The sequence below is a fragment of the Apteryx rowi genome, unplaced genomic scaffold (genome assembly GCF_003343035.1).
Source record: "Apteryx rowi isolate R43461 unplaced genomic scaffold, aptRow1 scaffold_213, whole genome shotgun sequence".
Classification (NCBI taxonomy): Eukaryota; Metazoa; Chordata; class Aves; order Apterygiformes; family Apterygidae; genus Apteryx; species Apteryx rowi.
Genome location: NW_020448453.1, coordinates 57,636 through 83,789, shown reverse-complemented (window position 1 = coordinate 83,789; position 26,154 = coordinate 57,636). Strand labels below are relative to the sequence as shown.

General features: G+C 37.6%; 1 protein-coding gene and 1 long non-coding RNA gene across 13 annotated transcripts in view; both read left to right on the top strand.

Annotated features, from left to right (window-relative positions):
* FBXO15 (F-box protein 15) overlaps nucleotides 1–26,154 on the top strand; it is an 80,402-nt gene that overhangs the window by 15,650 nt on the left and 38,598 nt on the right. For 6 of the 12 annotated variants that reach the window (XM_026064313.1, XM_026064308.1, XM_026064306.1 and 3 more), the window contains 2 exons: nucleotides 5,933–6,057; nucleotides 9,304–13,770. The exons of 1 other annotated variant lie outside the window; for it this stretch is intronic. In XM_026064313.1, coding sequence (XP_025920098.1) covers nucleotides 5,933–6,057; nucleotides 9,304–9,573 — 395 coding nt within the window. In that variant the 3' untranslated portion in view covers nucleotides 9,574–13,770. 5 more of the 12 variants (XM_026064305.1, XM_026064302.1, XM_026064311.1 and 2 more) reach the window with 5 other exon arrangements.
* On the top strand, nucleotides 16,931–20,046 carry LOC112965377. Its single transcript, XR_003253274.1, has 3 exons — nucleotides 16,931–16,974; nucleotides 19,179–19,412; nucleotides 19,698–20,046. It is a non-coding gene; the product is annotated as an uncharacterized LOC112965377 (long non-coding RNA).

Below are 26,154 nucleotides of genomic sequence, written 5' to 3'. Positions count from 1 at the left end.
AAGCTTACTCTGTATAAAGTCTGTCAAAAACATTTACTATTACATTAACGTAGTATCAAGCCTGAGCTATAAGTTACGCAGACAGTCAGGATATTTTCATTTGGTTCAGTGCTGGGTTAATAACACAGTGGTACAGCTCTTGGGGCAGGTTGATGTCCTCCTAGTCGTAGCATTGTAAGGGGGAGTGAGTTTGTCCTTGTACTTTCTGGGCACCTGTTTTTGTAGAATTCTTCTGAAGTATACTTGTGGTACATTGACAGTTTGAATATTTAAATATATTTATAGAAAATACTGTGAACTTCAAGATTTATAGATTTTTATTTAGGTTAACTTATGGTCATCTGTTCTGACACTTTTTATTGTGTATTAAACAATTTCAGTGATTGTTTTTAGCTGTACTGCCTTTTTTTTTTCCTCTCTCTTCTAGTTCTTGGCATTTCTTGACATGATTAGTCATCTTTATTGTTCATGTACAACCCAACTTAATTCTACTAGGATTTGGCAGAAAAACACGAGTGACTTTCTTTTGACTTAAGCTAAAACTACCCAACCCTCTTTCTGTCAGCAAAGACTCCCAGGGTACAAGTGGTGGTCTGACAACAGGAGGAGTTCTGCTGGAGTAGCTGTTGTAATCCTGAACAAGCTTAAGCAGTAAAGATCTTTTCTGCTGGCATCCTACATTCACAACAGCAGTTTTGCCAGCATGGTACTATTAACATGGTGGCAGGGTTGGTTTGTATTTATTCTTTTCCATGCTGTATTTTATGCTGATACAGCTATACTGAAAACTTGCCAGGATCTGGCTAGAGATGCTGATTAATGCAAAGTCTTGATACGTACATGTTTGTAAGTAAACATAGTAACTTTTAAAAGCTGAGCTTTAAAAGCATAATATGCCCACTGAAAAATCTAATGCCCCAAGATAATTAAAATTACAATAACAATGAAACTCTTTAGAAAACCTAAATGTTATTGGTTTAATGTTTAAAATTGACAATTTCTGTGAATACGTTTTTTTAAATAGTAAGCCCTCCAAATCTCATCTTTTCCCCAGCACAGGTGTTAAATGCATTTATACAGAACCCAGAAGATAGTTATTTATTCAAGTTTTAAAAATCATTTGTTACAAATCTTAAATCTTAAAATTAAGCATCATAAATCAATTATTGCTTCCCACTATTTTTCTAGTAAGAGTACTGATGAGACATTTGTTCATTTTAGAAAATACTGTTTTTGATGAAGACAGTAGAGGGCACTGTTATCAGGCTTGAATGTTTTGCTGTGTTTAGAACAATTTTCTCCATAGCTGTGTGGGTTTTTTGTTTTTTTTTTTCTTTTTAACATCTGTACTTGACTCCCCAAACTGTCATTTAGACTGTAGGCCTGTGCTCAGTGCGGAGTGTTGTAGTCCCATGAACTTGAAACATATGTGTTTCAGATTCTCAAAAAACCTCCTAGCTTGAAATAGAGGAACACTCACAAGGATAAAACTTCAATGAAATTCTGCTGCTGTAGCCATAGAGCTCTCCCCTGAGGTGTTAGTCAATACAGGAGTCCTCTTTATACACTCCAACTCGTTTTTGCTGTGAATTGCCAGAGGGTTGCATTCTTGTTTGGGGGCTTTGAGGGGGTGGGGTGAATTTTATGGTTTGTTTTCTAAAGTGAAAATTCTGTGCTTCTAGTAATACAGCTGTACAAGAGAAAGCAATATGTGGCACATTTGTCATTGCTCATATCACTTTTTTGCCACTGAAAAGCTATTTCTGTTAAAGATGAAGCTGATTTTCAGGCAGATTGTTAAAGCAGATGTCCAGCAGGTAAAGTTGTAAAGCCATCTCACTTTGAATGATAGTTAGAGAATCTGTTCTRCGATCACAAGCATTTGCTGAACTGCCTTGAGTTTGAGTGCTTTAGCTGTGTGTCACCACACCGGGGTTCTCCTTCACAGGATGTCAGCTTCCTGGACCTTGGTTTCTGCAGGCAATCAGTTCATTCATCATCTCTTCTCTTCTGTGTACTTACCTAAGAATCCCTTTTGGAAAATGCTTGTTTTCCTCCTTTATTTCTGTTCAAAAATGATGTAGTGAGGCACTTGATGGCAGTCTGCTGTCACATAGCTTTGCAGTAAGTTATTGTTAGTTCTACATTTTGAGTCACTTGCTTTGCTGTGTTGTGGATGTGGTGTTTCTGAACGTGGCCAACAGGGTGGATTTGCCTAAGCTGGTTGTCTTTGCTAGTTTACGCTTTGTTTTTAGTCTCCATTCTGACAGCATTCTGTGTCCCGTTCTCCAGGATGGCCCTGGGTAGGGAGTGAGAAGCCTTGCTATTTCTTAAAACTCTCTACCCAGTCGAGATTTGTTTTAAATTATGAATGTGACGTGCCACTAGCAGGTTTCACCACCTGTTTCACAGATCAGTTGTCAGCTTTCACACTGGGTTATTTATTTACATTAAAAAGCTGTAGACACTCCAAGGTCACTAGGGGATTGCCATATGCTACTCTGCAAGAAAAAAATAAATGCGAACAAACAAATCAGTTAATTTTTGTCTGTTTTTTCATTAGTCTTCATGAATACCGTGCTTCACTCTTACTGCTCTGTTTTCATTTCTTTCTGCAAAATCCATAATGTTAAATTAGAAAGAAGCTATATCACACTTCATTGAACCAAGTAGAGAGAATATCTACGACTTCATATCTTTTCTTTGTTATTAATACTTGCACTGCTGTAGCTAGCTGCTTTGGCACCCTATTTTGGCTGGGTTTTTTTTTTTTTTTTTTTTTTTTTTTTGCTTCCTTTCATTTAAGTAGGATTGGTAATGTCTTGTTTGCAGATAATGTAGGATGAATATGCTAAATACTTTCAAATTGAATGTATTTATTAGAAAACTTCTCTTGTTTTTAGGAAACTGTGGCAGGCTTTTCATACAACTCATACAAAAGTCATGAATACTGCATCTAACTTTTTAATAAACATTCTTGAAATGTTTTATCTAGTTTTTTAACTTTTTAAACATAGTTTTGTAGCTGTATAGTAGTCTAAGCTTTTCAGTGTTATTCCTGATTAGTGTAAATTGATGTGTTTATGCTCGCAAAACATAGCAGAATGACTTTTGTGTGTGTTCAAAATATTACATGTGTACTTAAAATGTTTTTGTTTGACTTTGAAGATTGATTTGCAAATTTAAATGTCCATTTCATCATGGAAAGGTTGGTTGTTGCCAGCCAGAATTAGGGTTAACCTCAGCATTCCCTGTGAAAATAACAATCAAATTATAACTTAAAACAAAGCCTTGCTTAGCAAATCAAGCTTATAGCATAAATAAGTACCTTTGAACTATTGGACTGTTTGTTTCTTTTCCCCTGAGGTTTGACTACATGATCCTTTTTACTGGCATTCCCTATGTTTGACAATACCTCTTCCCTATGAACTATACTGCATAAAGGTCGTCTTTGCTGTCTTGCAGAAGCTCTGAACTGTAAATATCATAATGGGGCTAATGAAACAAATTCTAGGTCAGGCTGAAGAGCCCTGGCTGGTTTGCTCTCTCCATATTTCCCTTGGTATTTTTAATATAGCTTGCTCTGCCCTTTGATTTCCGATTCCTATCAGACTGAGATGAGGAGGGGAGATCCCAGTACTTACCTACACAGCACTTTGACTTGTTACTAACTTCTAGATATACCTTTCTCTTCTTCTGGGTATGAGGTCTGGGATGGAGCTTTTATATTTAAGAAATTTATAAAGATCAGGTTAATTAATGGATGAATAATTAGCCTTCAGGTTCCTGGTTCTGTGTCACCTCTTTCAACTTCAAGCCAGAATGGATAAGTAACTGCAAAAGGGGATTTATAACTTGCACCTTAGCCAGGCGGCCCATCTAGCAATGTGGTAGTTGGTTATTAACTTCTTGCAATAATGCTGATGTCCTAGGCTTCTTTATTTTATTAGCAGCATTTTTTTTTTCAATCTCTCTCTCTTTCTCTCTCTTTTTAAATTCAATTAAAACTTTCATTTATTTTGAGTGAGTGAGAAGAATAGCTGCTTCTCTTTGAATCTGAATTGCAGATGACTGAATAGCCCTTTGGAAAAAAATGCTTGTTGACTGATTTTATTTAACATTTCATGTATAAAAGCTCATTTTTAAATGGAAGCTCTTAATGTTCATTCAGTAAAGCTTGACTGTTTATCTAAAATCTATTATCTTGAATGAAATCTTGTCATTGAATTTAATTTACTGAGGTTTGGGACTTAACCACTCGGTAAGTATCATCCATACCTAATACCATTATTTTTTGCACTTTGAGCTAGATTCTGGTTGTGAATTCTGCTTGTGTTTTCTTCATTGAGTTTCTGGGACATTACTGCAAAGATACTGGCTATCACTGTCTGGAGTGATATGTTTTTCCTTCAACCATACAAAATATTTCCTGGGCACAGCTGAGCCTGTTCCACCATATTCTCACTCCTGTTCCAAACACTGTGCTGACCCCCTCTTCCTCTGTCCCTCTTGCTTTGCACAGTGACTGCTCTTTGGAGCCCTACTTGTGAGTGATGCTTTCCTGGCATTGGTGTGTGCTCAGGCCTCTTGTGGGCGCTGCTTAGTCCCGCGGCGCCCATTCAGAGAAGCTTCTGGCCTCCGTGGCAAGCTTGAGGCTCAATCTGTCTCTGGCGCTTTGCCTCTGGCTGACTGCYTTCAGCAGCTGCTGCACAAAGTTTTCGCTGCTCCTGCACGCAGGCTTTAGCTTCTTAGCACAAAGAAGAYGACAAGCCAGCCCTTCTGTTCTTGATCTACCTTCAGTCCCTTGCTGCTGAAGACTGAAGGAGAGCCAGAGGCAAACTATTTCTCTCTTACTCACTTTGCATCTTAAACCACCTTCACCCTAGAAGCTCCTTAAGTTATCCAGAGCCCGCTACTGGATCCTAGCAAGCTGTAATTTTGTGAGGAGTTCCTTCTGTCCTTTCCTACCTGCCTCCTGCAAGCACTAGATATTTAGTTCTGGTCCTCTCTCTCTTCCATGTCTCTAGTGCCTTCTTTCTGCCTTTGAAGAGAGTTAGTATCTTTTGTCTAGGAATTTGTTTATGGAATGTCCTATTAAGAAACTTGCTCATGTCATGATATGGTGGGGGTTTTTTACAGTTAAAGATCTAGTTTATTATGATGTACCCTAAATTATAATTAGACCTTTGGATTCTCTGTTTAATTTTCTTTATCCAGTAGGAGGAGAAAAAATAGCAATTACAAAAATCAGTCTCCTTTGGGAGGAGAGAAGGACATACCAAACAAAGAAGGTTGTTTAGTAAAAAAGGTAACAAAGAAGTTCTAATAATCCGTTCAAAAATGAAAGTGAGCCTTTGGGAAGCTTTAAAAAAAATCAACAAATCTGTAATTTAAAACCTTGATTCAAATCAGGACTTGCTGCTTACCAATTTAAATGAATCATTTGACTTTCTAGGGAGGACTGATTGTTTAGAGTGTAGGGTTATTTGACTTATCAGAGAGACGAGAAAGATTATATATAAAAAAAAAAAAAGGGATGGGTGAGGGATCCTTCCTTTTCTTTCACGTGTTGTGTGTTGAGCTTGACTTTTGTGATTGATGGAGCCACTTGTGTCATGGAATTGAAATATTAAAYGTGGAACCTACTCCTTGCATCCTTGTGTAAGTCCTCTCAGTGAGCTCCAGATTTTGGTACTCAAATCTAACRAATTTTTTAGCAGCTGCTTCTACTGTAGATCACAGAATCAAAGCCCTGAACGGTGACTCAAATTCTCTGTAATGTGCTGGATACATAGCTGTTGGTGTATGTCAGAATTCCTTGCTGGCGAGTGTGAGGCACCTGAAGACGGGGAGAGAAGCAGGCAGAACATTGCGTGTATTGGCTTAGTTTGATTTGTAGCAGTGTAATGCTATATATTGTTAATATTTTCAGGTGACATTCAAAATGGATATTTGAGACTAATGGTTGTAAGTGTAAAGGATAATGCAAAACACTTGCCTATTATTGGGACAGTTGGCTTATCCTGGAAAACAGATGTGTTTAAAGGCAATGTAAAGGTCAGTCACTAATATTTTTTTGTTTCTTGAAATGCTTATCTCAAAATAGAATGATGTTTATGYATCCTAACTATGCAAATTTTTTAACTGTTTTTCTTTGTGAAGGTATATGTACTAAAAAAATCTCTTAAAATTCAAATATTGCTAAGACTATGTGAATTTCTAGAAAAGTAGCGCCTATCCTTTCTGTCTTAAAGGATAGATTGCATGATAGACCCACTATGCATGCATGGTGACTGCAGTGCTTTCTGCTCCTCGGATGCAGTGTGTGACCAACACTTCTTGGAAATGCTGGACAAAAAACGTACTGCAAATACGTTTTTTGTTCTGGTGCGGCCAATAGTTCTTGAACCCCCAGGGAAATACTGTGCGTTTCTGTTGTGGTGTATATGTGCAATGAAACTCAAGGGACTGCTGGAGAATATTAAAATGCCAGTGGGCATGGGCAGAAACTATGGCCCGTGTTCACGCAGTCAGCAGCCAGCTCATCAGCCATGCAAATGGGACAGCTAGATTCACTGTCCCGTTTGAGTGTTCCTATTCTAGAGAACTGCTCATTCTTTCTCTTGTATCAAGTTCCTACAAGAATGGTTTTAAAGAGAGATTGAAAATATTCCTGCAGATTTTACAGTAGTGGTGAAGGTGCATATTTTTAAACATACTTCAGTTGCATGCGCACTTCAAAACTACAGAAAATTCTGATAAGCATAATTCAAGCCCTACTGAAAAATGATTTTTGTTAGAGTTGCTTTCAATTTTGATATTTCAAAAATACTTTGAAAAAAATAAACACAATTAATAAAACTGCCCTTTTGATAATCTTGCATAACTGCAAAATAAAATAATGTTTGATAACATATTTTGTTCAACAACGTTAATACACTTGCTTTAAGGTTTACAGTATCAGTCAGCATTCCTGTGCAATGGGGGGTATAAAATTCATCTTAAAGCTTAGTAACCTACTATTGTTTTTGTTGGGAACATCAGTTACAGTTGAGCTTGAATTACAATTCCCATTCAGTCCTCCCTGTCTAATTGTTCATAGCATTTTTGTCTCTATGCAAACAAGGGGAATTTGAAGAAAAATCTAGGTTTTTTGCATTTTTTTTTCTCAGCTTGTGCTAAACTCTTTGAGTTAGGTGTTTGTTTTCAAAAGAACAAATCCTTCCTCTATGCATGTCAATAAAATGTTGTTCATTGCAAAGTTAACGGAATTCAAGCAAACAACAAAACAACACTTAAAGACAATCGTTTGAAATCTTGGTTTTTATTTCTGTGAATACTTATTCAGAAACAAAATGCAGAATAGATGCTTTTTTAAAGTTTCTGAGAAACTTCAGACCTGAATTTGTTGATAGAGTTCATACAGAGCTATTTATTTATCTTGCATTCATTAATTTCAGAAGAACTACTCATGTGCTTAAAGTTAATAGGCTATTAGCACAAAACTAGAGAAAGTGCTTCATTTGGTTGAAAAAAGTACAATAGGAGATAGGAAAACTTGCTGCAGTACTAGGTAGATATCAGAAAATAGTGATTGACAGTTGCTTGGCCAGAATTTTTTTCTTCTGTGAAAATAATCATGAGTACCACATAAAAATCTGAGACATTAACTGTCAGAGGAAACAGAGTGCTAAGGCAGCAGTCTTTAGTTTAGCTCTGTCCTGTGTGCTTACAACGTAAGTTTTTTTTTTTTCCCCAAAAACAAATATTCAATATAAATTATATCAAAAATTTTTTTAACTCCTTGCTTTTTGGTGAGAAATTGCGCATGTCAACAAATAGCTACAGATAGAGTTCAATTTAGCTTTTAACTTAAATCTCTATCAAACTCTTAAAACATGTGAAGGCCAAAGGAAATCAGCCACAGCAGCAGAATATACCAATACTTTGAATTTATAATGTATTAAAAGCCCTGGGATTTTGCTGATACTTAAAAAAACAAAACAAAACACCTTCCTCTGGTAATTCTGGATTTCTTTTTTTTTTTTTATGAAGGTTAACTGTTGAAGTACAGGTACTTTGGGATATATGGGAAGACAGAACCCTCTTCAGTCAAGGCCGTACTTTACTTTTCATAATTRACCTTTGTTATAAAAGATGTCAGACCAGAGAATAGTAGTTGTTGTTTTTTTCTTGTTTGAATTAATTTATAGCTCATATAAATTATTATGCTGAACTACAGGTTTGATCTGAATTTCATATTTTCAGCTATCTACAGTATCAAATTTGTGAAAACTGTATCTCATAACCTTTTGTGCAATCTGCTTTGTATTATTTGACTGAAGTACAGTAATATTGAAAGAATTGTTAAAGCAACAGAAGCACAGCTTTAATACAGTGAAATAAAGCATTCTAAATTAATATTCTGGCATTCAGTATGCAATGCTGGTGAGTTTACGCCTTTGGAACAAGTGATACTCCTGGGAATTATGCATATATACAACATAATTAAGTTTTATTCTTTTAGTGATTCAGAACTCATGAGAATAAGTAACAGCTGGTATTAACAACGGTGCACAACCTGTATGTTTATATTTGAAACCTTTATGATGCAGTGCCCAAGAACTGGCAGCCTAACTTTAGTATTATAAAATGATGTCATTGTGTAGTGATTTAAAGAAGTATTTCAAATAATTTTTACCAAGAATTACTTGGAGGAGAGACCTATATTAATATTATCTTTTGGGGAACTGAAGCCTGCATCAGTTCAGAAAGTGCTGTATGCCATTCACTTACAGCTAGCATTTAAGGGCAATTCTCTGTGCATACATACATTTTTCTCTCATCTGCTGCTGTGGAGGTGGTCTCTTTGAGTCTCTTTGCAAGCATTGCTGCATTTGTAGAAGCCTGGCACCTGAGTTTAAGCTTAGCTTTCTTACTCATTTTGAAAGGACTATCATTACCTGAATGGTAAGGTAAATAATTATTTAGAAATAGAGATTTTTCAAGGCYTGGTCTTCTAGAAATAACATCTGATCTAGACTGGCAGTGCCACCTTCAGTTTGACAAGGCACAATTTTTGCTGTCTGTAGGCTGCAGTTTTTGAAGTCTGTTGGAATCTTCTAAGTAAATATCTGTTGCTTTGCAGTAGTCAGTGGAGCATTATGGAGCATTTTGAATTTTTAGCCTTCATACTAAAATTTGCTGTATGTTGAACCCCTAGTATTTCTTCTAAAATCACTGACAGATCTGCTTGGCTGTGCCATGGCATAGGAAATTAATCTATTCTGCTTGTGCTTATAGGGCTGTTACTTGATGGATGTTACTGTCTTGGATGAAACTCAAAAGCCCTTCTGGTGTTTCAGTGCCCCAGTCTACATGGAACTGTCTTCCAAGACATCTGGCCTTTATGACTACATGGGTCATATCTATACCACAGAGTATGCAGATTCAGAGGGTAAAGTCAGTGTTGACTTGATATGGTTGGAAGAAACCAAGGAATATTATGTAGTCAGTCTGGTTCTTTACATAAGCACCAAAAAGGTTAACAGCTGGTATGGAACAAATTACTGATTTAATTGAGTAGTTAATTTCCTTGCTTTAAAAAAGCTACATTTTTGATGATTAAAATTAAAATATTAAAATATTAATTAGTAATATTGCTGCTGCAAGTTTTGTGCCTTTCAGGTTTTCAGTAACAGAAGTACAGTTGCATATATTTATTTTAATTAGCATTGGAGGACTGGAAGAGAGATGTTTGTATGGATTAATAGTTTAATGGTTTTCTTCCCTGTTGAACACCATGTGGTTAGTCTGTTTCTGGTACTGAGCATATTACAAATTATTCTGGGAATAACTGTTTTTTATAGATACTTTTTAGTATATGTGAATAAATTTCTTCTTAGTACCATACTGTGAAGAAGCCTTATCCTTACATAAGCTGCACTGTTTTTGAGAACACTGAACTTTATGCCTAAAATAGTAAAACAGCATGTGTGCTGTTCCCTTCTGATTCATTGAAGTATTACTGATAAGTGACTGCTATTGATAAATGCAGAAATACTATTTTTTTAAAGTACAAATACTTCAATACCTTATAGTAGAGCATTCAAAAGGTAGACTAGAACTCACAGATCTGAATAATAGGGCAGTAAGGCATTTGTCAAGAAAATCTCTTGTGTAATATCTCTTGTGAAATGTCTACATTTGTTTGCTCTATTTGTTTTCCCTTGTTCTGACCTTGTCTCTGATTCAAACCTAGGCACTTGCCTCCTGTATTGGCCCTTGAATAATTGTCCTGATTATCAGAAGGGCTGAGCTGACATCTGGTCCTCCTGAACCTAGCTGACATTCAGTTGCTTCAGAAACAATGAATTATCTGATATGGTTTATCTGACGATAGGTATTCATAGAAACAATGGGCTTACACGCCTGGTTTTTCAGGTTGCTTGAAGTAACTTTAGGACCTAATCTACTCCCTGATGAAAAAAACTAATGACAGTGTCATTTCTGTGGTGTGTTACAAACCAGGGTAAATCTGTGCAGTTTCACAGTCTGCTGTTAAGAAAAAAACACAACTATGTTGTTGGTTTCTGTGACTGTATTATGAAAGTGATTTCCTTCAAGATAACTTGTCTGTGTTCTTTCATTCATTTAAGTAGATTGATTAATTCATGTAAGCAATGTCTATGCTTAAGCACTTGATCTGGATTGTTTCTTAATGTAACTTTCAAAGATAATAAATTTAAGGGTGATTCAGTTCCAGTTTGACTTATAACCTTGCCTAATGAAGAAATAAAAACATTTCTATTTTTGATGGTTAGCCAATGTAACAAGCCTGGCTAACTTCATTCAGTCTCCTTTCTTTCTGACTGCTGATGGTGACTGTGATCCCTTGGAGTAATGTAAATATTTTAGTAAGTGTGCTGTGTGTGATAAATTTGTGATGAACTGTAGATGCTGAAGTTCATGCTGCACAGAGAGGTGCAGTGTATGAAGCAGCCAGTCAAGATTTTCTTTTGCCATAAGTCTGACTTTTAAGGGACCATCTTTTGCAAGGAAATGGTAGTTCAGTCCCAAGGTCCTCTCAGTCTGTCTTCACTGTCAGGTCTGTAAACTACGGTGTAAATTGTTCTAGCTGCATTTACACTTTGTAATGTGCAAGTTCTTTGACCTGCTGTGAAACCACCAATGTTATTGGCCACTCAGCAGCTATGAGATGGTGTTTTGTTGCTGCTCACTCCAGCTGAATTTGCGTTACATTTCCAATGTTAAAAAAAAAAAAAATTCTTCCTCTCTCTTTTTTTTTTTGGGGGGGGGGGAAGCAATTTCAAGTCCTAAAGCATTTGACTGTATTAACAATTGAACGGCATTATAACAAATTAATTGTGTCACTATTGGAAACGAACCAGGAAAGTATGCTGTCCTTGTCTCCAGCACTGCAATCTAGCAGCCTGCAAGTTTACCTGAAGTTAATGAGAAACAGGCTAAATCTTTAACGATATTGTCAACCTAAAATGTGATACAAGGTATAACAGATTGTCCTTAGGATATATTGCTAAATCATCATTTCCACTGTTCACAAACAAGAATGTGCATGCGCAGCAGACCTAAGCAAATGGTGGTTCTGACCATGTTTGAAAAACATCATGACTGTTGCAGAGCTGCTCTTGTGCAGGATCATAGTCTTGTCTTCTCTGAACATACGAAGATTAAAAAAAATCTATTTTTATCTCTCCATGTAGACCTAAGATTGACCTAAATCTGCTGTAGCATTATGTCATGTGTACACTGCTTTAATTTTAGCTGATAGTTTTTCTTAACTTGCACTGCAGAAACAAATTCAGTAGTTGCAACTTTTGGGATCTGGAACCTGTAAAGTTATTTTCAGCTTCGTTTGCACTTCCATCTCTTCAGCCCTTATCTTTCTTGCTTTGTATAAGTGAAAACATATGCTAAACTTGCACTGAGAAAAGGGATGATATTAGGTAACTGCATTGGCCCTTTTAATAAAAGAAAATATCATCTATGCCAAAAAACCCACGTTTTGACAAGTGTCTTTACTAGCTACTCGTCCCCTGTCAAAGCCCCATTTTATATACCTGGTATAAAACGGGGTAGAATAGATTGTATGTCCCACTCTGTGATTTCACATTTTTGCTGTGTAAAAGATAACTGGTAGGACAAACAAATGACTGGAAGAAAAAAAAAAACAGGGAAAGTAGTAGGCACCAGTTGAAATCTGATTAAAATACATAACCATGACACTATGCCCTTACACAGTATTATTGTACAACTGTCTCAGGGTTTCTTGCAGCCGTTTTTAATGATTTTTGTAAGTATTCCATACTGAAGATGGGACTAGGTCCTAATAGCATCATTTAGCCAAATATTAGGACAATTTCTGTGTTCGAGAGTATAAGCACTTGTAAGTGGAGGAAATGTGAGAAGTTAGGTTCTTTTTAATTTGTGAACGCTTCAGGGACCAACTCATCAAAGTGAAAAGAGAGGAACCACCACCAACTTTTAAATGTGTATGTTTAACTACTCTGCATCAGATAGAATTGTAATATCTTTAAAAGGGTGATTTACTGGTAGGCAAGCATAAAAATAGTACTTATGTTTATTTTATTGCACATATAATAGTGTTCATTTAACATAATAAGCTTAAATTGCATTGAGAAGAAATCTTAGTATGAAAGACTGATTTAATGAAAGAGCTTTTCTTGAAATTATTCCAACAGTGGGGGAGTGTTCTTTTTAATGGAACTACATCAAAATGTTAATCCTCCTGTTTATCATTGCTTTGCCAGATGTTTACTATGTACACAAATGCTTCTTTGTTCTGTGTTCTTGTGGGGTTTTTTTTTTGGTTTTGTTTTTGATGGGGGTGGGGAGTACTTGTAATGGCAAACCTTTTAAACAAATAATTCATTAATATTCTTGAGCTCTTAACATGATCTTCCATTGATATGAATTGGAACTATATTGATTTATATCATCTGAAGAATTGTCCTTAATTTTAACACTGCCACTCTGGGATTGGTGCTCTTTACAACAGTCACTTTCCTTTAGTGGGGAACTAATAGCAGCTGTATGTTTCTGAAATCTTTGTAGTGTAGGCTAGTAATTGTGATACTTCTTCTCAAACTGGCCTTACAGTTGTTCTGCTTTTTCTGCCCAGCTTTTGCCACTGCTGTTAGAGAACCAGCTCTGCTTTCATAATGCATCTGTTGCACATGTGTTTTTGGTATGTCTGATTGTATACGTAAAGCAGTTCTATGATAGATAGCCTCATCACAGCTCTCTCCCTACTTAGCAGGCAGGTTTTGATTTGGATTCATCCATCATTCATCTACATATGGTCTCAGTTTTGGTGAAACTGCTCCCACTGTCACTTTATGCATGCTTTTTGAGACAAGGACTGCCTTTTTTGTTGTTGTTCAGAGAGTTGCATGGCTGTCTGATGCTAGTGACTGAGTACTTAGCAAAAGGAAAAAATACAATATACTAAGATTAGCATAAGCTGAAATGGATTATTATTTCAGACTAAGGGTTTAGACAAGTGRTGAAGTTACTATATCTGAATAAGTTACTGCACAACAACAAACGTGCAGTAGCTTACCTTGCGTTGACTGGATGTTCCAACACATTCAAACGATCAGAAGGAGATTCAGGCGAAAGCATTTGTTTTTCTGCCTGTCCGGAGCATTACTACAACTCAGCTGACATGTAGTGATTCACTAAGGTAACTGAATCTGAGCTTCTGTATTAGAAACTGCTCAAATAAAACAGTGTTTCTACAAATCATAATGACAACAAGCTGTGAGCTTCAATCTCTATTTGTTTGTAGTGGGTTGGAAGGACATTGATATGGCATGTTAAATGCCATCAGCTGGTTTCATGGCTCTTGCCATGAATCAAAATGGGAAATGGTGGCAACATGGATGGTTGCAGTGTGACGAGGAGGGATGTACTGAATGTCAAAGCATCGCTTATTCTGTTCTTACTCTCAAACTCTAAGCCCATTTAGGAGTCTTTCTCATGCTGTGACTTTCTGAAATGTCTGAAAAAGGAATAATGTTACTTTGTACTTCTCGCTACTTAAGTTAAAGAGTGATTATAATAAAGCAGAAAAGTGTAAGGCTTTTAAACACATTGAAGAAAATGGAAGTGGAAAGTTATGCTTTCTGGATTTGATTTTAAGTTGTTTATCTCCCAAGAGCGTGTTCTCTGTACCAGACCTATGAACCTTTAGAGGGAAATGCACTTATGAGTCAGTTATTGATCATATGTTAGCAGGTAGGATTATTTTTGTTCTGCATCCAGATCATTTCTAATGCACAAAAATATTTTTTTCTGCTCTGAATCAGTCATGCACAAAGTTAAACTCAGTTGCCTTGATGAAATCTTATCCAAATAAATGCAAGACAGGGAAGAATGTGTAATAGCTAGGTAATGTTCTCTTTATTCCCTGAATTATGAAATACCACAAATCAGTTTAGTCCTCAGGGATAGAAATATTTAACTATTAAACAAAAAGAAAAAACAACGCAACCCCCTTGAGCTAAGGCCAAATGCTTAGCTTACCAGAGTTCAGTACTATCTATTTTTTCCTTATCAAAGATAAAAATTAAATTTTTAGAAACACACTGAAAAACACTCTCAATGTTTAGAAAAATCCCTGGAAAGGTGATGGAACGGCTCATCCTGGATGCCCTATCCATGCATGTGAAGGATACAAAGGTGATCAGGAGTAGTCAGCATGGCTTTACCAAGGGGAAATCATGTTTAACCAAGCTGATAGCCTTCTCTGATGGAATGACTGGCTGGGTAGATGAGGGGAGAGCAGGGGATGTTGTCTCCCTTGACTTCAGCAAGGCTTTTGACACTGTCTCCCAGAACATCCTCATAGACAAGCTCAGGAAGTGTGGGCTAGATGAGTGGACAGTGAGGTGGATTGAGACCTGGCTGAATGGCAGAGCTCAGAGGGTTGTGATCAGTAGCACAGAGTCTAGTTGGAGGCCTGTAGCTAGCAGTGTCCCCCAGGGGTCAGTMCTGGGTCCAGTCTTGTTCAACTTCTTCATCAATGACCTGGATGAAGGGACAGAGTGCACCCTCAGCARGTTTGCTGATGATACAAAACTGGGAGGAGTGGTTGATACACCAGAGGGCTGTGCTGCCATTCAGAGAGACCTGGACAGGCTGGAGAGGTGGGCGRAGAGGAACCTCATGAAATTCACCAAGGACAAGTGCAGGGTCCTGCACCTGGGGAGGAATAACCCCGTGCAGCAGTACAGGTTGGGGGCTGACCTGCTGGAAAGCAGCTCTGTGGAGAAGGACCTGGGAGTGCTGGTGGACACCAAGTTAAGCATGAGGCAGCAATGTGCCCTTGTGGCCAAGAAGGCCAATGGTATCCTGGGGTGCATCAGGAAGAGTGTTGCCAGCAGGTCAAGGGAGGTGATYCTCCCCCTCTCCTCAGCCCTGGTGAGGCCACATCTGGAGTACTGTGTCCAGTTCTGGGCTCCCCAGTACAAGAGGGATGTGGCACTACTGGAGCAAGTGCCATGGAGGGCTACCAAGATGATTAGGGGACTGGAGCATCTCTCTTATGAGGAAAGGCTGAGAGAGCTKGGCCTGTTTAGCTTGGAGAAGAGAAGGCTGAGAGGAGATCTTATCAACGTGTACAAGTATCTGAAGGGAGGGTGTCAAGAGGATGGGGCCAGACTCTTTTCAGTGGTGCCCAGTGACAGGACACAAGGCAACGGGCACAAACTGAAACTCAGGCAGTTCTGTCTGAACATGAGAAAAAACTTCTTCACTGTGAGGGTGGCAGAGCACTGGCACAGGTTGCCCAGAGAGGTTGTGGAGTCTCCTTCTCYGGAGATATTCAAAACCTGCCTGGATGCGATCCTGTGCAACGTGCTCTAGGTGCCCCTGCTTGAGCAGGGGGGTTGGACTTAGATATTCTCCACAGGTCCCTTCCAATCTTGACCCTTCTGTGATTCTGTGAAAAATCTGGAAATAATGAGTCAAGTCAGTATTCTGTTCCATGATTATCAATGGTCCTTTGTTCATTGTTATTTCATTTGTTTTATAAGACCTTGAATCATAGTTTTCCCTTATTTTTTCTTCTGTTAGAARTGTGCAGATAGTGTGTGTATACGTGCACGCACGTGGGTGCATACTGAGTGAAAATGTGTGACAAAAACCTTAGAATAGAGGTACGGTACTCTGAAATTAGGTCATTATATTCAAAGTTTGCTGTTGGTGAAGTGTGGTAAGTAAAATGATGTCTTTATGAGGAAAAACTATATTGTAGTAATAATACTGTATGTCCAGCATATTTTGTTTTATTTTTCTGCAAGTGTATAAGGATCATACAATTTTCTATTTTTAATTCTATTGTAGAGGAGTTTTATAAAAGAGTGGAGTATGTATAGGTGAGGAAAGAAAGAACTTTGTAGCATATAATGCTACTGTTGTGCTATACTGAAAAGAGATTTCATGAATAAGTAATGGAATAATACAATTATTAATTATTTATTTTAAACTTTGAAGCTGCTTTCACATATTGTAGGACATAATGTGAAGGCTGAATTTGAAATACACTGTCTGTAACTAATACAAGTAAAATGACATCCTGCTGTCTCTTTATCTCAGCATTTCGGTTTGCCATCTTGTATACATTCTTAAATAAAAAAGATGGTACAAATTGTGCTTACATGGGCAGGCCTTTAAGTTACTGAACTTGAGCTATGCCTTGCTGTGGGACCTACAGATTTATGTCTGAATCTTGCCTCCTGTTGCATGTTAAGCAGGTGATGTCCTAATGTTAACAATCCTTTTCCTGTTCCATTTTTCTCTCTACAGTAGGTTGGTATGGAGCTTCCTGAAGAAATCAATCATATGCATATATTCCAAGTCACAGGCCCAGTTAAAGATCTGCAATGCTCTTGCAGAATTAAGATTCAGGTGATGTGAAATAATTGGTTGAGCTAATTGGAAACAGGCTTGTGACCTGTCTGAGCCTGCTGGAAGGGAAGTTTGAGATTAGCGTGGTATAAAAGGTTGAGCAATGTGTGGGATTGGGTGTGGGGCTGATGCAGCAGTTAGTTCCCCAAAGATGAAATTTATGTAACAGACTTTGACATGAGTAAAGCGTGAGGAGAGGGCAGTTATTTTGGACTGTAAGTTAGATTAATTTTGGTATCTGTAGGTTTGTGGAGCACAAGGACTCTGGCCCAGTTTACTCAGTATTCCCACGGGACCAAAGCTCCCTGGACTCCAGTTTTGTGCAGGCAAAGACCTTTATGTGTGGGATTGGTTTAAGGTATTCTTTGGAACTGAAGAGCTGGTTAACTTATCTGTATGTGAAAAAAGTTTGCATTTTTTTTATGCAGCTCTATTCCTTTAAAAGCCTATTTCCAAACAGTGGGTTCCTTCTCAAAAGCATGGATGCAAAGATTTACCTGTTGCCAATGAGGATGTTCATACATTGCCTCATTTCCAACAAACAAAACTGGAAATAAAAAAAACACTACTGCAGAGCTGGTTGCTCTTGAGAGAAAAAGACTTTTTTGTTGCATCTTCCCACAATGACTGCTTGCAAATATAATATAATCTCAAATGGGTTAGGTGCCTTCCATTTAAGTTACTGATATGATAGAGACACACGCATAGGTGGAATTTTAATTCACTGTCGCAGAGCTCTCTCTGAGACTCTTCTCCTACTGTGCCTTAGTCCCTAATTTTGCACCTGCAGTAATTGCATGCAATAAAATTTGGGTGCAAAGCAATCAAATTTCTGCACGTTTAAAGTCCAAATAGAGACCCATCAGYGAATCAGGCTACATGCCTATATTTGTGTTACCCAAGACATTTATTCCAGGATTTATTACAACTGGAGTTTCAGTCTATTATGGTTTACTTTAATCTGGCTCATCTCTTTATGTTCATTCTTACTAATTCAGCAGTAACAATTTACAATGTAAATGTCACTTATAATGTATCTCTACAAGAACTGCAGTAATTCTTCTAGCAGTGAAATAGCAGAAGTAAATTCAATAAGAGGAAGAAGAAATTTTTTGTGATTCATATTGGTAGTTTTGCCTTGACTATTAAAAATCTAATTTAATCAAATAACCTTAGGCTACAACTAATGCCTGGGAATTAGCATAAAAGTAGTTTTCATTCTTGCTTTTTTCCCAGAAATTTATAGGGAAACCAATTCTCAGACTTTACCAGACTGCACCAAATATATGACTGCTTAATCTAACTGAAAATAATGCACACAGTTTGACTGCTGTAGCAGCTACTTCTTCCTTTGAGATTCAGTAATGTCTTCTCTTTTAGAGATAAGAATAATGGAAGTTGATTTACCCCTTTCCTTAACAATTTTTGCAGGGATTTCATTACATTCCTGAGATTATAATGTAGACATACTTACCTAGGTAGAAAGTATGTGTATGTGTGCAAACTTATTTGTTCCCAGATAGAAAATGTTATGATGACTAGCTGCAGTTATATCGTGCTGCTTCCTTTAAATTTATAACTTGAATGTTTTTCCAAGGACTGAGCTTTTTGAAAAATTGGTTTAGAAACAAAAATACCAAAGAGGATTTTAAGGACGTGAATGTCAATTTTTTTTCTTGAGTCCTATGCCACAAGCATTATAGCAAATTTCAGACAGGGCAGTTTCTCATTTTATCCCTTTTAACTCTTTTTTATTTTTTTTTTATTTTTTTTCTCCCCCCTAGCCCCATGGAAGCACACATCACCTTTTACAAACCTTGGTGTGCATTTGGCATTCCAGACAGGTCGTGTGTAGAGTAATCTTATTCCTTTCATTTCCTTTTCTCATTTCAATGTGATGTATAAAATAACACGCACTAACTGGAGCACAAAGCCTTGTCCATAGTGAATGGTCCATGATAGCTCACTCTATTTTTCGCGTGGGCAGCAGCTGGAATTTGTGCAAGGTCACCTGCAGTTAAGCTTTTTTTTTTTTTTTTTTTTTCCTCCCCCCCTGGTGTTAGGTTGCTTTTTCCCAAAGCACCAAAATAACTGGCAGTCGGGTTGTCCTTGTAATCAGTTTCCATTGAACAATTCTGTCTTGTATACACTTATCTGCTCTCTCCTTCTCTCCTTCCCTCTCCTGCTATATGTGTTTCTCATAGAGGTTTTTGTACAAGGAATGGGGGAAAACTTTCAGGAACTGATCGCTACAGATGTTTGCCATGTACGAGGCTAAGTCTCAAACCAACAGAAACTGGAGAGCAGCTCTGAGTTCTGCTGTCGTGAAAGAAAATGAACCATTGTTCCCACTCTGCTCTCCCTGCTGCTGAAGGTGGTGAGAGGCTGCGGGAACAAGATCTCAACCCCAGATGCCTCGGTTAGGTGCATAGAAACAGGTGAGACAAATCTAGGCCTATGAGTCCATGTACTTTTTTTGCATCAAGTTAGAGCATGGTGGCTCTTTGTCAAAGAGGTTGTCATGAGTAGTCCCAAAAGAGGGATGGTATTTGGGAGGAAGCAGAAGTAGGTTCGGATGGTCCGTGGAACCCACTGGTTAGCTGTAATCCTTACGCACAGGTGAATTCTTTTAGTTTCAGTAAATCTCTCAGAATGCAAAGTTTACCYGTGAGCTGGCAATTGCAACTGGAGCTTTGGACTAGCCTTTCTGTGATTTGTTTTAGTGGYGTTGCTAGTCTCCTGTGGCATGGACCACTGCTGAGGATTGAGGCAATGCAGTGCAAGTTTGGTGCAGCAAATCCAGCCAACAAATGGTAATCCTCCTCCTTGGAGACAGCACCAGGAGACTGCAAGTAAAAGCAGAAACAGGTCAGTGTACATAATGAGGTAGACAAGGGGAGGAGTCGAAGGTGGAAAAAGAAGTTCTGTACTTCAGGCTTCAACCTCTGCCTCTTTTTTCTTTTGTTTTTCATATAACTTTTGCTTTACCTGTTTCTTGCCATGCTTTTCACCCTCAGGCACTGCCTCTGTCTTGTCTTAATCCCAGTGGAAACCACAGAGGGGACCAGAGAGATGTCTCTCTTTCATTTATCTGCTGAATATTTGGCAAGTCCACTGCTGGGAGCTGCCAGGACTCTTAGTTTCATCAGTGTCAGGCAAATGATACTACCAAATAGTGTTTACAGTAAATCCTATCTGATCTCACAATTATGGAACTGAGTATTTTATAATACTATGGGCAATTCCTGATGTCGTTGGTCAAAATAACAGTAACTGCCCAATAGTCCAGGGGATAAAGCAATTGAGAGACAGAAGATTCCAGCTATAATACAAACTTATACAAACTTATAATACAAACTATAATACAAATGGGCAGAAACAGAACAGGTTATAGAACAGATTTCAGCTATTTGAAAGGAAAATGTGAACTGAAGAATGAATTTAATATATACTAGGTATGTTAGCTGCAATCTGGAAACAGGGACTTGGTGAACTTTCTAGCCATCTATTCTGTAAAGGTCATAAATCAGCACTTTACCACTTTCATTAAGGCTTATTTTCACATTACACTCTTGTGACATACGGTGAGGAAAATTGCAAAGATGTGAGATCTGTCCCAGCTGGTAGCAGCTTTAGCGTGTAAAATGGGAAGGGGGAAAAGAGAGAGAGCTTTGGTAGAAATATTTAACTTAACTTATAGTATGGCTTTTCAATTCAGTAGCTCCTCTTGGTTAATGCCTATTGTTGAAAACATAACTCTTCATCTAAGCTGAAACAGGAGATTGCTTTGAAATAAGTTTCTTATGCCAGCACCCTTTGATCGAGGAACTGAGACTCAACAGTCTATAGATTTCAAAACTGTCGCCCACACTATACAAACAGCTATACATTTGACTTCAATATCATAACAATTTGCAATTATTTCTGTTGTTGTCCAGTGCTTCCTTAGAACTGCTCAGTTTTCTGCACAGCACAAATTTACAAAGATTCAGAAAATGTTCCATTTTTAACAAAAAAAACTCAAACAGCAAAGTTCTTAGGGAGTAATCCTGTACTATTTTTACTGTAGCGTTTGAAAGATCAGGTCATTTGTGTTTATACCTTTGACAGTGTTGTGGTTTTGGTGTTTTAAAGCCTCTGTTCCAGGTTCATCTGTTCCATTCTGCTATTTTGTGTTTTTCCTGCATTTCATTTCCAAAGCCTTTTGTAACTCATTGAGATGCTACACAGTCACTGTTGGAAAAATCATTTTGTGTGCTTAGCTTGGAGGTGACGACCTTGTTTCCCTCACGCCTAAATGTTGACCTGGAATTTCTGTCACCTGTTGAGAGTCAGCAGGCTGCCAGTACAAATGACAGCATCTTAGAAAAGTCTACCACCATTTCTTATTATTTATGATGAAGTAATGCGTAGAAGCTTCTGAAATGCCAAATTTTAGAAACTGAAAATAATTGAAAATGGCCTTACCTTGGCTGCATTTATTTAACCAGCAGTTAGTAAAACAAACAAACAAACAGCCTAAGAAGATCTTTGCAAGGTATAATGGTATCCTAAGGAGTGCCAGGGTCTATAGAAAAGATAAGTGCTTTTATACAGACAATTTTTCTTTATCCTGACTGTGAGAAATGATTATCTAAAAATGTCCAAGAAGTTATATTTAGAGGTTTAATATGAATGACTGTTCTACATTTTTCACCATCAGTAGTGTTGTAACTGTGCAGTGGAGAAAGAAGTCTGCCTTAAGACATGTTAGCGCCATGTGATACATTACTGCTTTTGGCAATGCAATGCAAAAGATGCCTCTGAGATAGGTATCGAAACTGCATTGAGCAAGGACATTCAGAGATCCTTGTGCAGGTTCAASGAATAGAGTAGTTACAGCAACACAGGGTTAATGTGTTGAGGTAGGGCTGTGTTGATACAGTGCTGGAACTGGAAGCTATAGTATTTGAGTATTTTTCTGAGTGCTGCTGCACAGCACACAACAAAATGTTAAATGATTTGATTAAAAAAAAAAAAAGCAGCTCCAAGGCTGAAAATTGGTCTGTGAAGGTTCTCTATTGTTAGACAGTCCTCCTGATTTAAAAAAAAATAAAATTAAATAAAACAAATCTATAGGCCATACTGCTTCTGGAATTGATGTGCAGTATCCTAAGGTAGCCAAGRGCCAGTCTGTTATGTGTGGGATGAGGTTAAATGAGACAAACTGTAATAGAGACCCTACAACATTTCTAATATCCAATGGACGAGGATAGTTCAGCCTGCGTTGAAGACCAATGATGTGGCAAGTAGCTGTTGTTTACAGTAAGTATTTTGACCTGACCTGCAGTGTCATGGTGATGGCTGAAAGATGATTCTAGCCAAGAGTGGGAAATACAGACTTCTCTGAGTCAAGAAAGTTGTGCGTTACAGAAGCTAACTTGTAGTAAGATCGAATCTGGGGGCAATTCAATATTGTGTTATGGAAAATGCTGTTGCTGCTGAATGGCTTCTCAACTTTGTAATTTTTTTTAGTAGAAAAGGTAAAGGAAAATTGCAATAATTATGGTCATTCTGTGCCATAATGCTTCTCATCAAATGACATTTGATGTTCCAGTGTTAGGAACTTGTTGCATGCTGTACATTATACTCAACAGAGATGGTTTTAATCAGGCATTTGTAGGACAGTTTGCTTCAAATGCTCTTTGTTATACATAAAATAATAATTTATTATAACAGCTGGAAAGTGCACTTGAATATGTGGTGTAAATTGACCTGTAATCTTCCGTTTTCTTGCATGCTGATGGCATTTAAAAGCTTTGAAWTATTCACAGCAGTAGATGTTCCTTCTAGGGGATGTAGAACTGCATTTTTATTGTAGACTCAGTTGGATCTCTTTGCTGCATCCTGTTAGTTTTGGTATGTATTTAAATAAATGGATAGGTACGGACAGTGCAAAGTCTTTGTAATTATCTGTACTACATAAATCTTGTAGATATTATTGTCTGCGAACCCTGTTGTCAGGCATTGTAATTTATGGGAATAAATACTCTGTTACATGCTGCAGTTTTATCTCTGGCCAGCAGGGAAAAGGTGTATTTGTGGAGCGGGGGGGGGACACAAAAAACATCCTCTAAGCTAATGGGATAACTGAATAGAAATATAATAATTTTTTTCAATCAAGATAACTGTTATAGAGTAAATAATCATAGCTGCATAAAATAAATCCTCTGAGCAATCTTTTCTTTCTTTACTATGTGAATGCATAGTGCATCTTCCTAGGGGTCCTTCCCTCCTTTAGATTCATTTGTAGTCTTTTCCCTACCTGGCAAAAAATAAGCCCTAAAATGTGAGCAACCAAAATAGAAAAATACTGTAATAGAAGTAGATTAGCTTCATTAAGGCTTTCAAATACTGTCCTGGTGAGGTGGATTGATTCTAAGAAGTCTGACTTGGAGGGGAAATAAAAATCCTGCCTATTATGACATCTACTATGTCTAGTATGTATGTGACATCAACTCTGCTCATTTTTTCTTATCACTTGTATTGTTACCCTCTATTTGCATTGTCAATATTTCTCTCAAATTAAAATGAGTATTTTAGCAGAAGTAGGGAGCAAAGTCCTTGTATCTTGAAAAACCTAAATTGGATGCTGACATCCAGCTCAAAGCAGGTAGGTTGCAACAGCCTATCTAACTGCATTTTGAACTTCTCACACTCACTTACAGAATAATGAAGTGTCAGTGCAATGCCCACAGAAATCTTAAAGTAAATGTGCTTAATCATCCATAAAGAAAGGGGCCATCCTAAGGGTATCTAAAACTCCAGCTACTTTCTGTAGAACAGGTGCAAATTCCTTTCTAGGTTGGCTTAACTTGGCATTACTTTACTTCCTCATCTAGGTAGATTCTCTTAGTGACTAATAGCTTGTAGGATTAAATCCTAATTGCAGATAGTGGTAGATTCATGGAGGCAGATACATTTGTTTCCTGTTTTGTCATTTTTATTTCGTAATAGTTGGAGACAATGAATTTGTGGAAATGTTCATCAATGTATGTGTTTCAGTCAAAAGCGTTTGCGAAGCCATTTACAATGCAGATGGCCGTATGAGAAGTAACTCCAATTAAAGATGGTTGTGTAATCCTCTTCACATTAATAGCATTTATTCACATTTTCAGGGTGACTCTCATTCTTACTTTCACCTCAGCTTTAATACTTTAGCCGAGGGGTGTTTTATACTACAATTCCCAGCACACCTAGGAAGCTGACATCTGAATAGTCTCAAAATAAATCATAATCTGTCATTTTGATGCCATTGATGGATTATGACTTTCTGATGTAAAAGAATTGATTATGACTTTATGAAGCACCTTATTATACAGTTTTATAACTCATTATACAAAATTGTATATTGTAGATTATTTCCATCTTGAGGCCTAATTATTTCATGAACTCTCTGACCTTCTCTGTCAGATGTTATGGCCTCAGTGGAATCTTCCTGCAGAATGAGAAATTTATTCTCAGTGTTGAAATGTGTCCYTGCATTATCTTCATTACGTGCAAGTGGAGTCTTACTCAGTGTCTTTGGTAGGGATTGAATTTTCAGTTTCTGATAATATCACCCTGCTTGCTTGTACCACTTTGACATTTAACAAACAGAACTTCCTGCTGAGTATCAGCAGTGATGGTCTGTTTGAAGATGATTTTTTCTTCTCTAACAAGATGAACAAATTAAAATGAAAGTGTTGTAGTTTAGGATTCAACCATATCCAGTGCAAAGCAGAACTTTAGTCTCAAAAAATAGTGTTCTAATTCTAGAAATTATGATTTCTGAGCCGGTTTATTATTTATGCAGCATGACTTTTCTCATCAATAATTTTTAGATGCTGCTAATTATCAGAATAGAATAATTTGAATATAAAATATGTAAGGTGGCACTGATATATCATTACTTAGGGCAATGTGGTTTATACTGATGAAGAGAGCAAAATAATTTTCTGTCTCAGTTGATTGGGGAAAACAAAGTATTAGATCATTGAATTCCTGAATTCTTACACTGTACAGAAGTACTGAAGTTATGTATATTAAGGTATCCCTCAAATTTTAACTCCAGCCGTGATCTGTGCTGTTCAAACAATGAATGCTTCAAACAAGTACTTGCTTCTGTCACGTTATTCTCTTTGCAGCTACCTCTAGAAATATTTGCAGGCTCTTAGCTGGACTGGAAGTCCCCTGGAACCCCAGGCCACGCAAACTGACATCATCTGATTTTCAGGATCCTACAGAGTGAAGAGAAATGGCATGGTGGTCCTGGTAGCATGCTGTTCTTCTCCCTGCTCTACTTCCATCTCTTTCCTCAGTCTTGTGTGCATATCTCTTCCTGTAGTAGTCAGGTCCCCGTGCTCTCTCATCTTTCAGGTAAGCCAGCTTGTTTTATCTTTCTTGTTTGATCTGTAGGGATCTGCATCAGGAACACTGCAGTTTCAGTTAAGGATGTGAAGTGAATACTTTCTCATGCTCTTCTTTTAGTTTCCTGTCAAGTTTTCTGTCCTTTATCTGGTGGCTCTCCCATAGGTCTTTCCTGGTTTCCTTCTCTGTGGCTATTCCATTCAGTTGCATTGAAATCTTTGAAGTGACTTTTTTCATGTGTGTCCTCCACCCACAAACTGCTCATCTGCAATGTCCTCTGTTCCTCAGATAACTTTTCAATCTCCTTTCTTATTAATAATTCAAATGTTTATAAATAACCAGACAGAATTCTACAAAACTGGAACATATCCCAGTTGTGTATAGTTGTCCTCGGCTCTTCTTGGATTAAGATTTTTTTTTTTCCCCTACTCCTTTCCTGCCCTTCCTGGTTTAGTGCTATTTCCCTTGTAGCCACAAGCCTGTCTGTGCTTGTGAACTGTCAGATTAAGACCTGTATTTAAGATCTATATAGGATACCTTCTGATAAATCTATTTGCAAATCAGTGTTGTGTCTAGAGTTTCATCTGTTCATTACTCTGTTTGAGACTGTTTATAGCAAATGCCTACGTAAGGGTTTTTAAGAATAAGGCAAATGTTTGATGATACTTCTCAGCAAGACTCTTCAAAGCTTCATTGATTTGTGTTTTGGGGATTTCTTGAGACAGAGGTGGATGTCTTTGTATTTACTAGTCCGAACAGGATATATTTCCCCCCTCCCACCACCATGAGTTT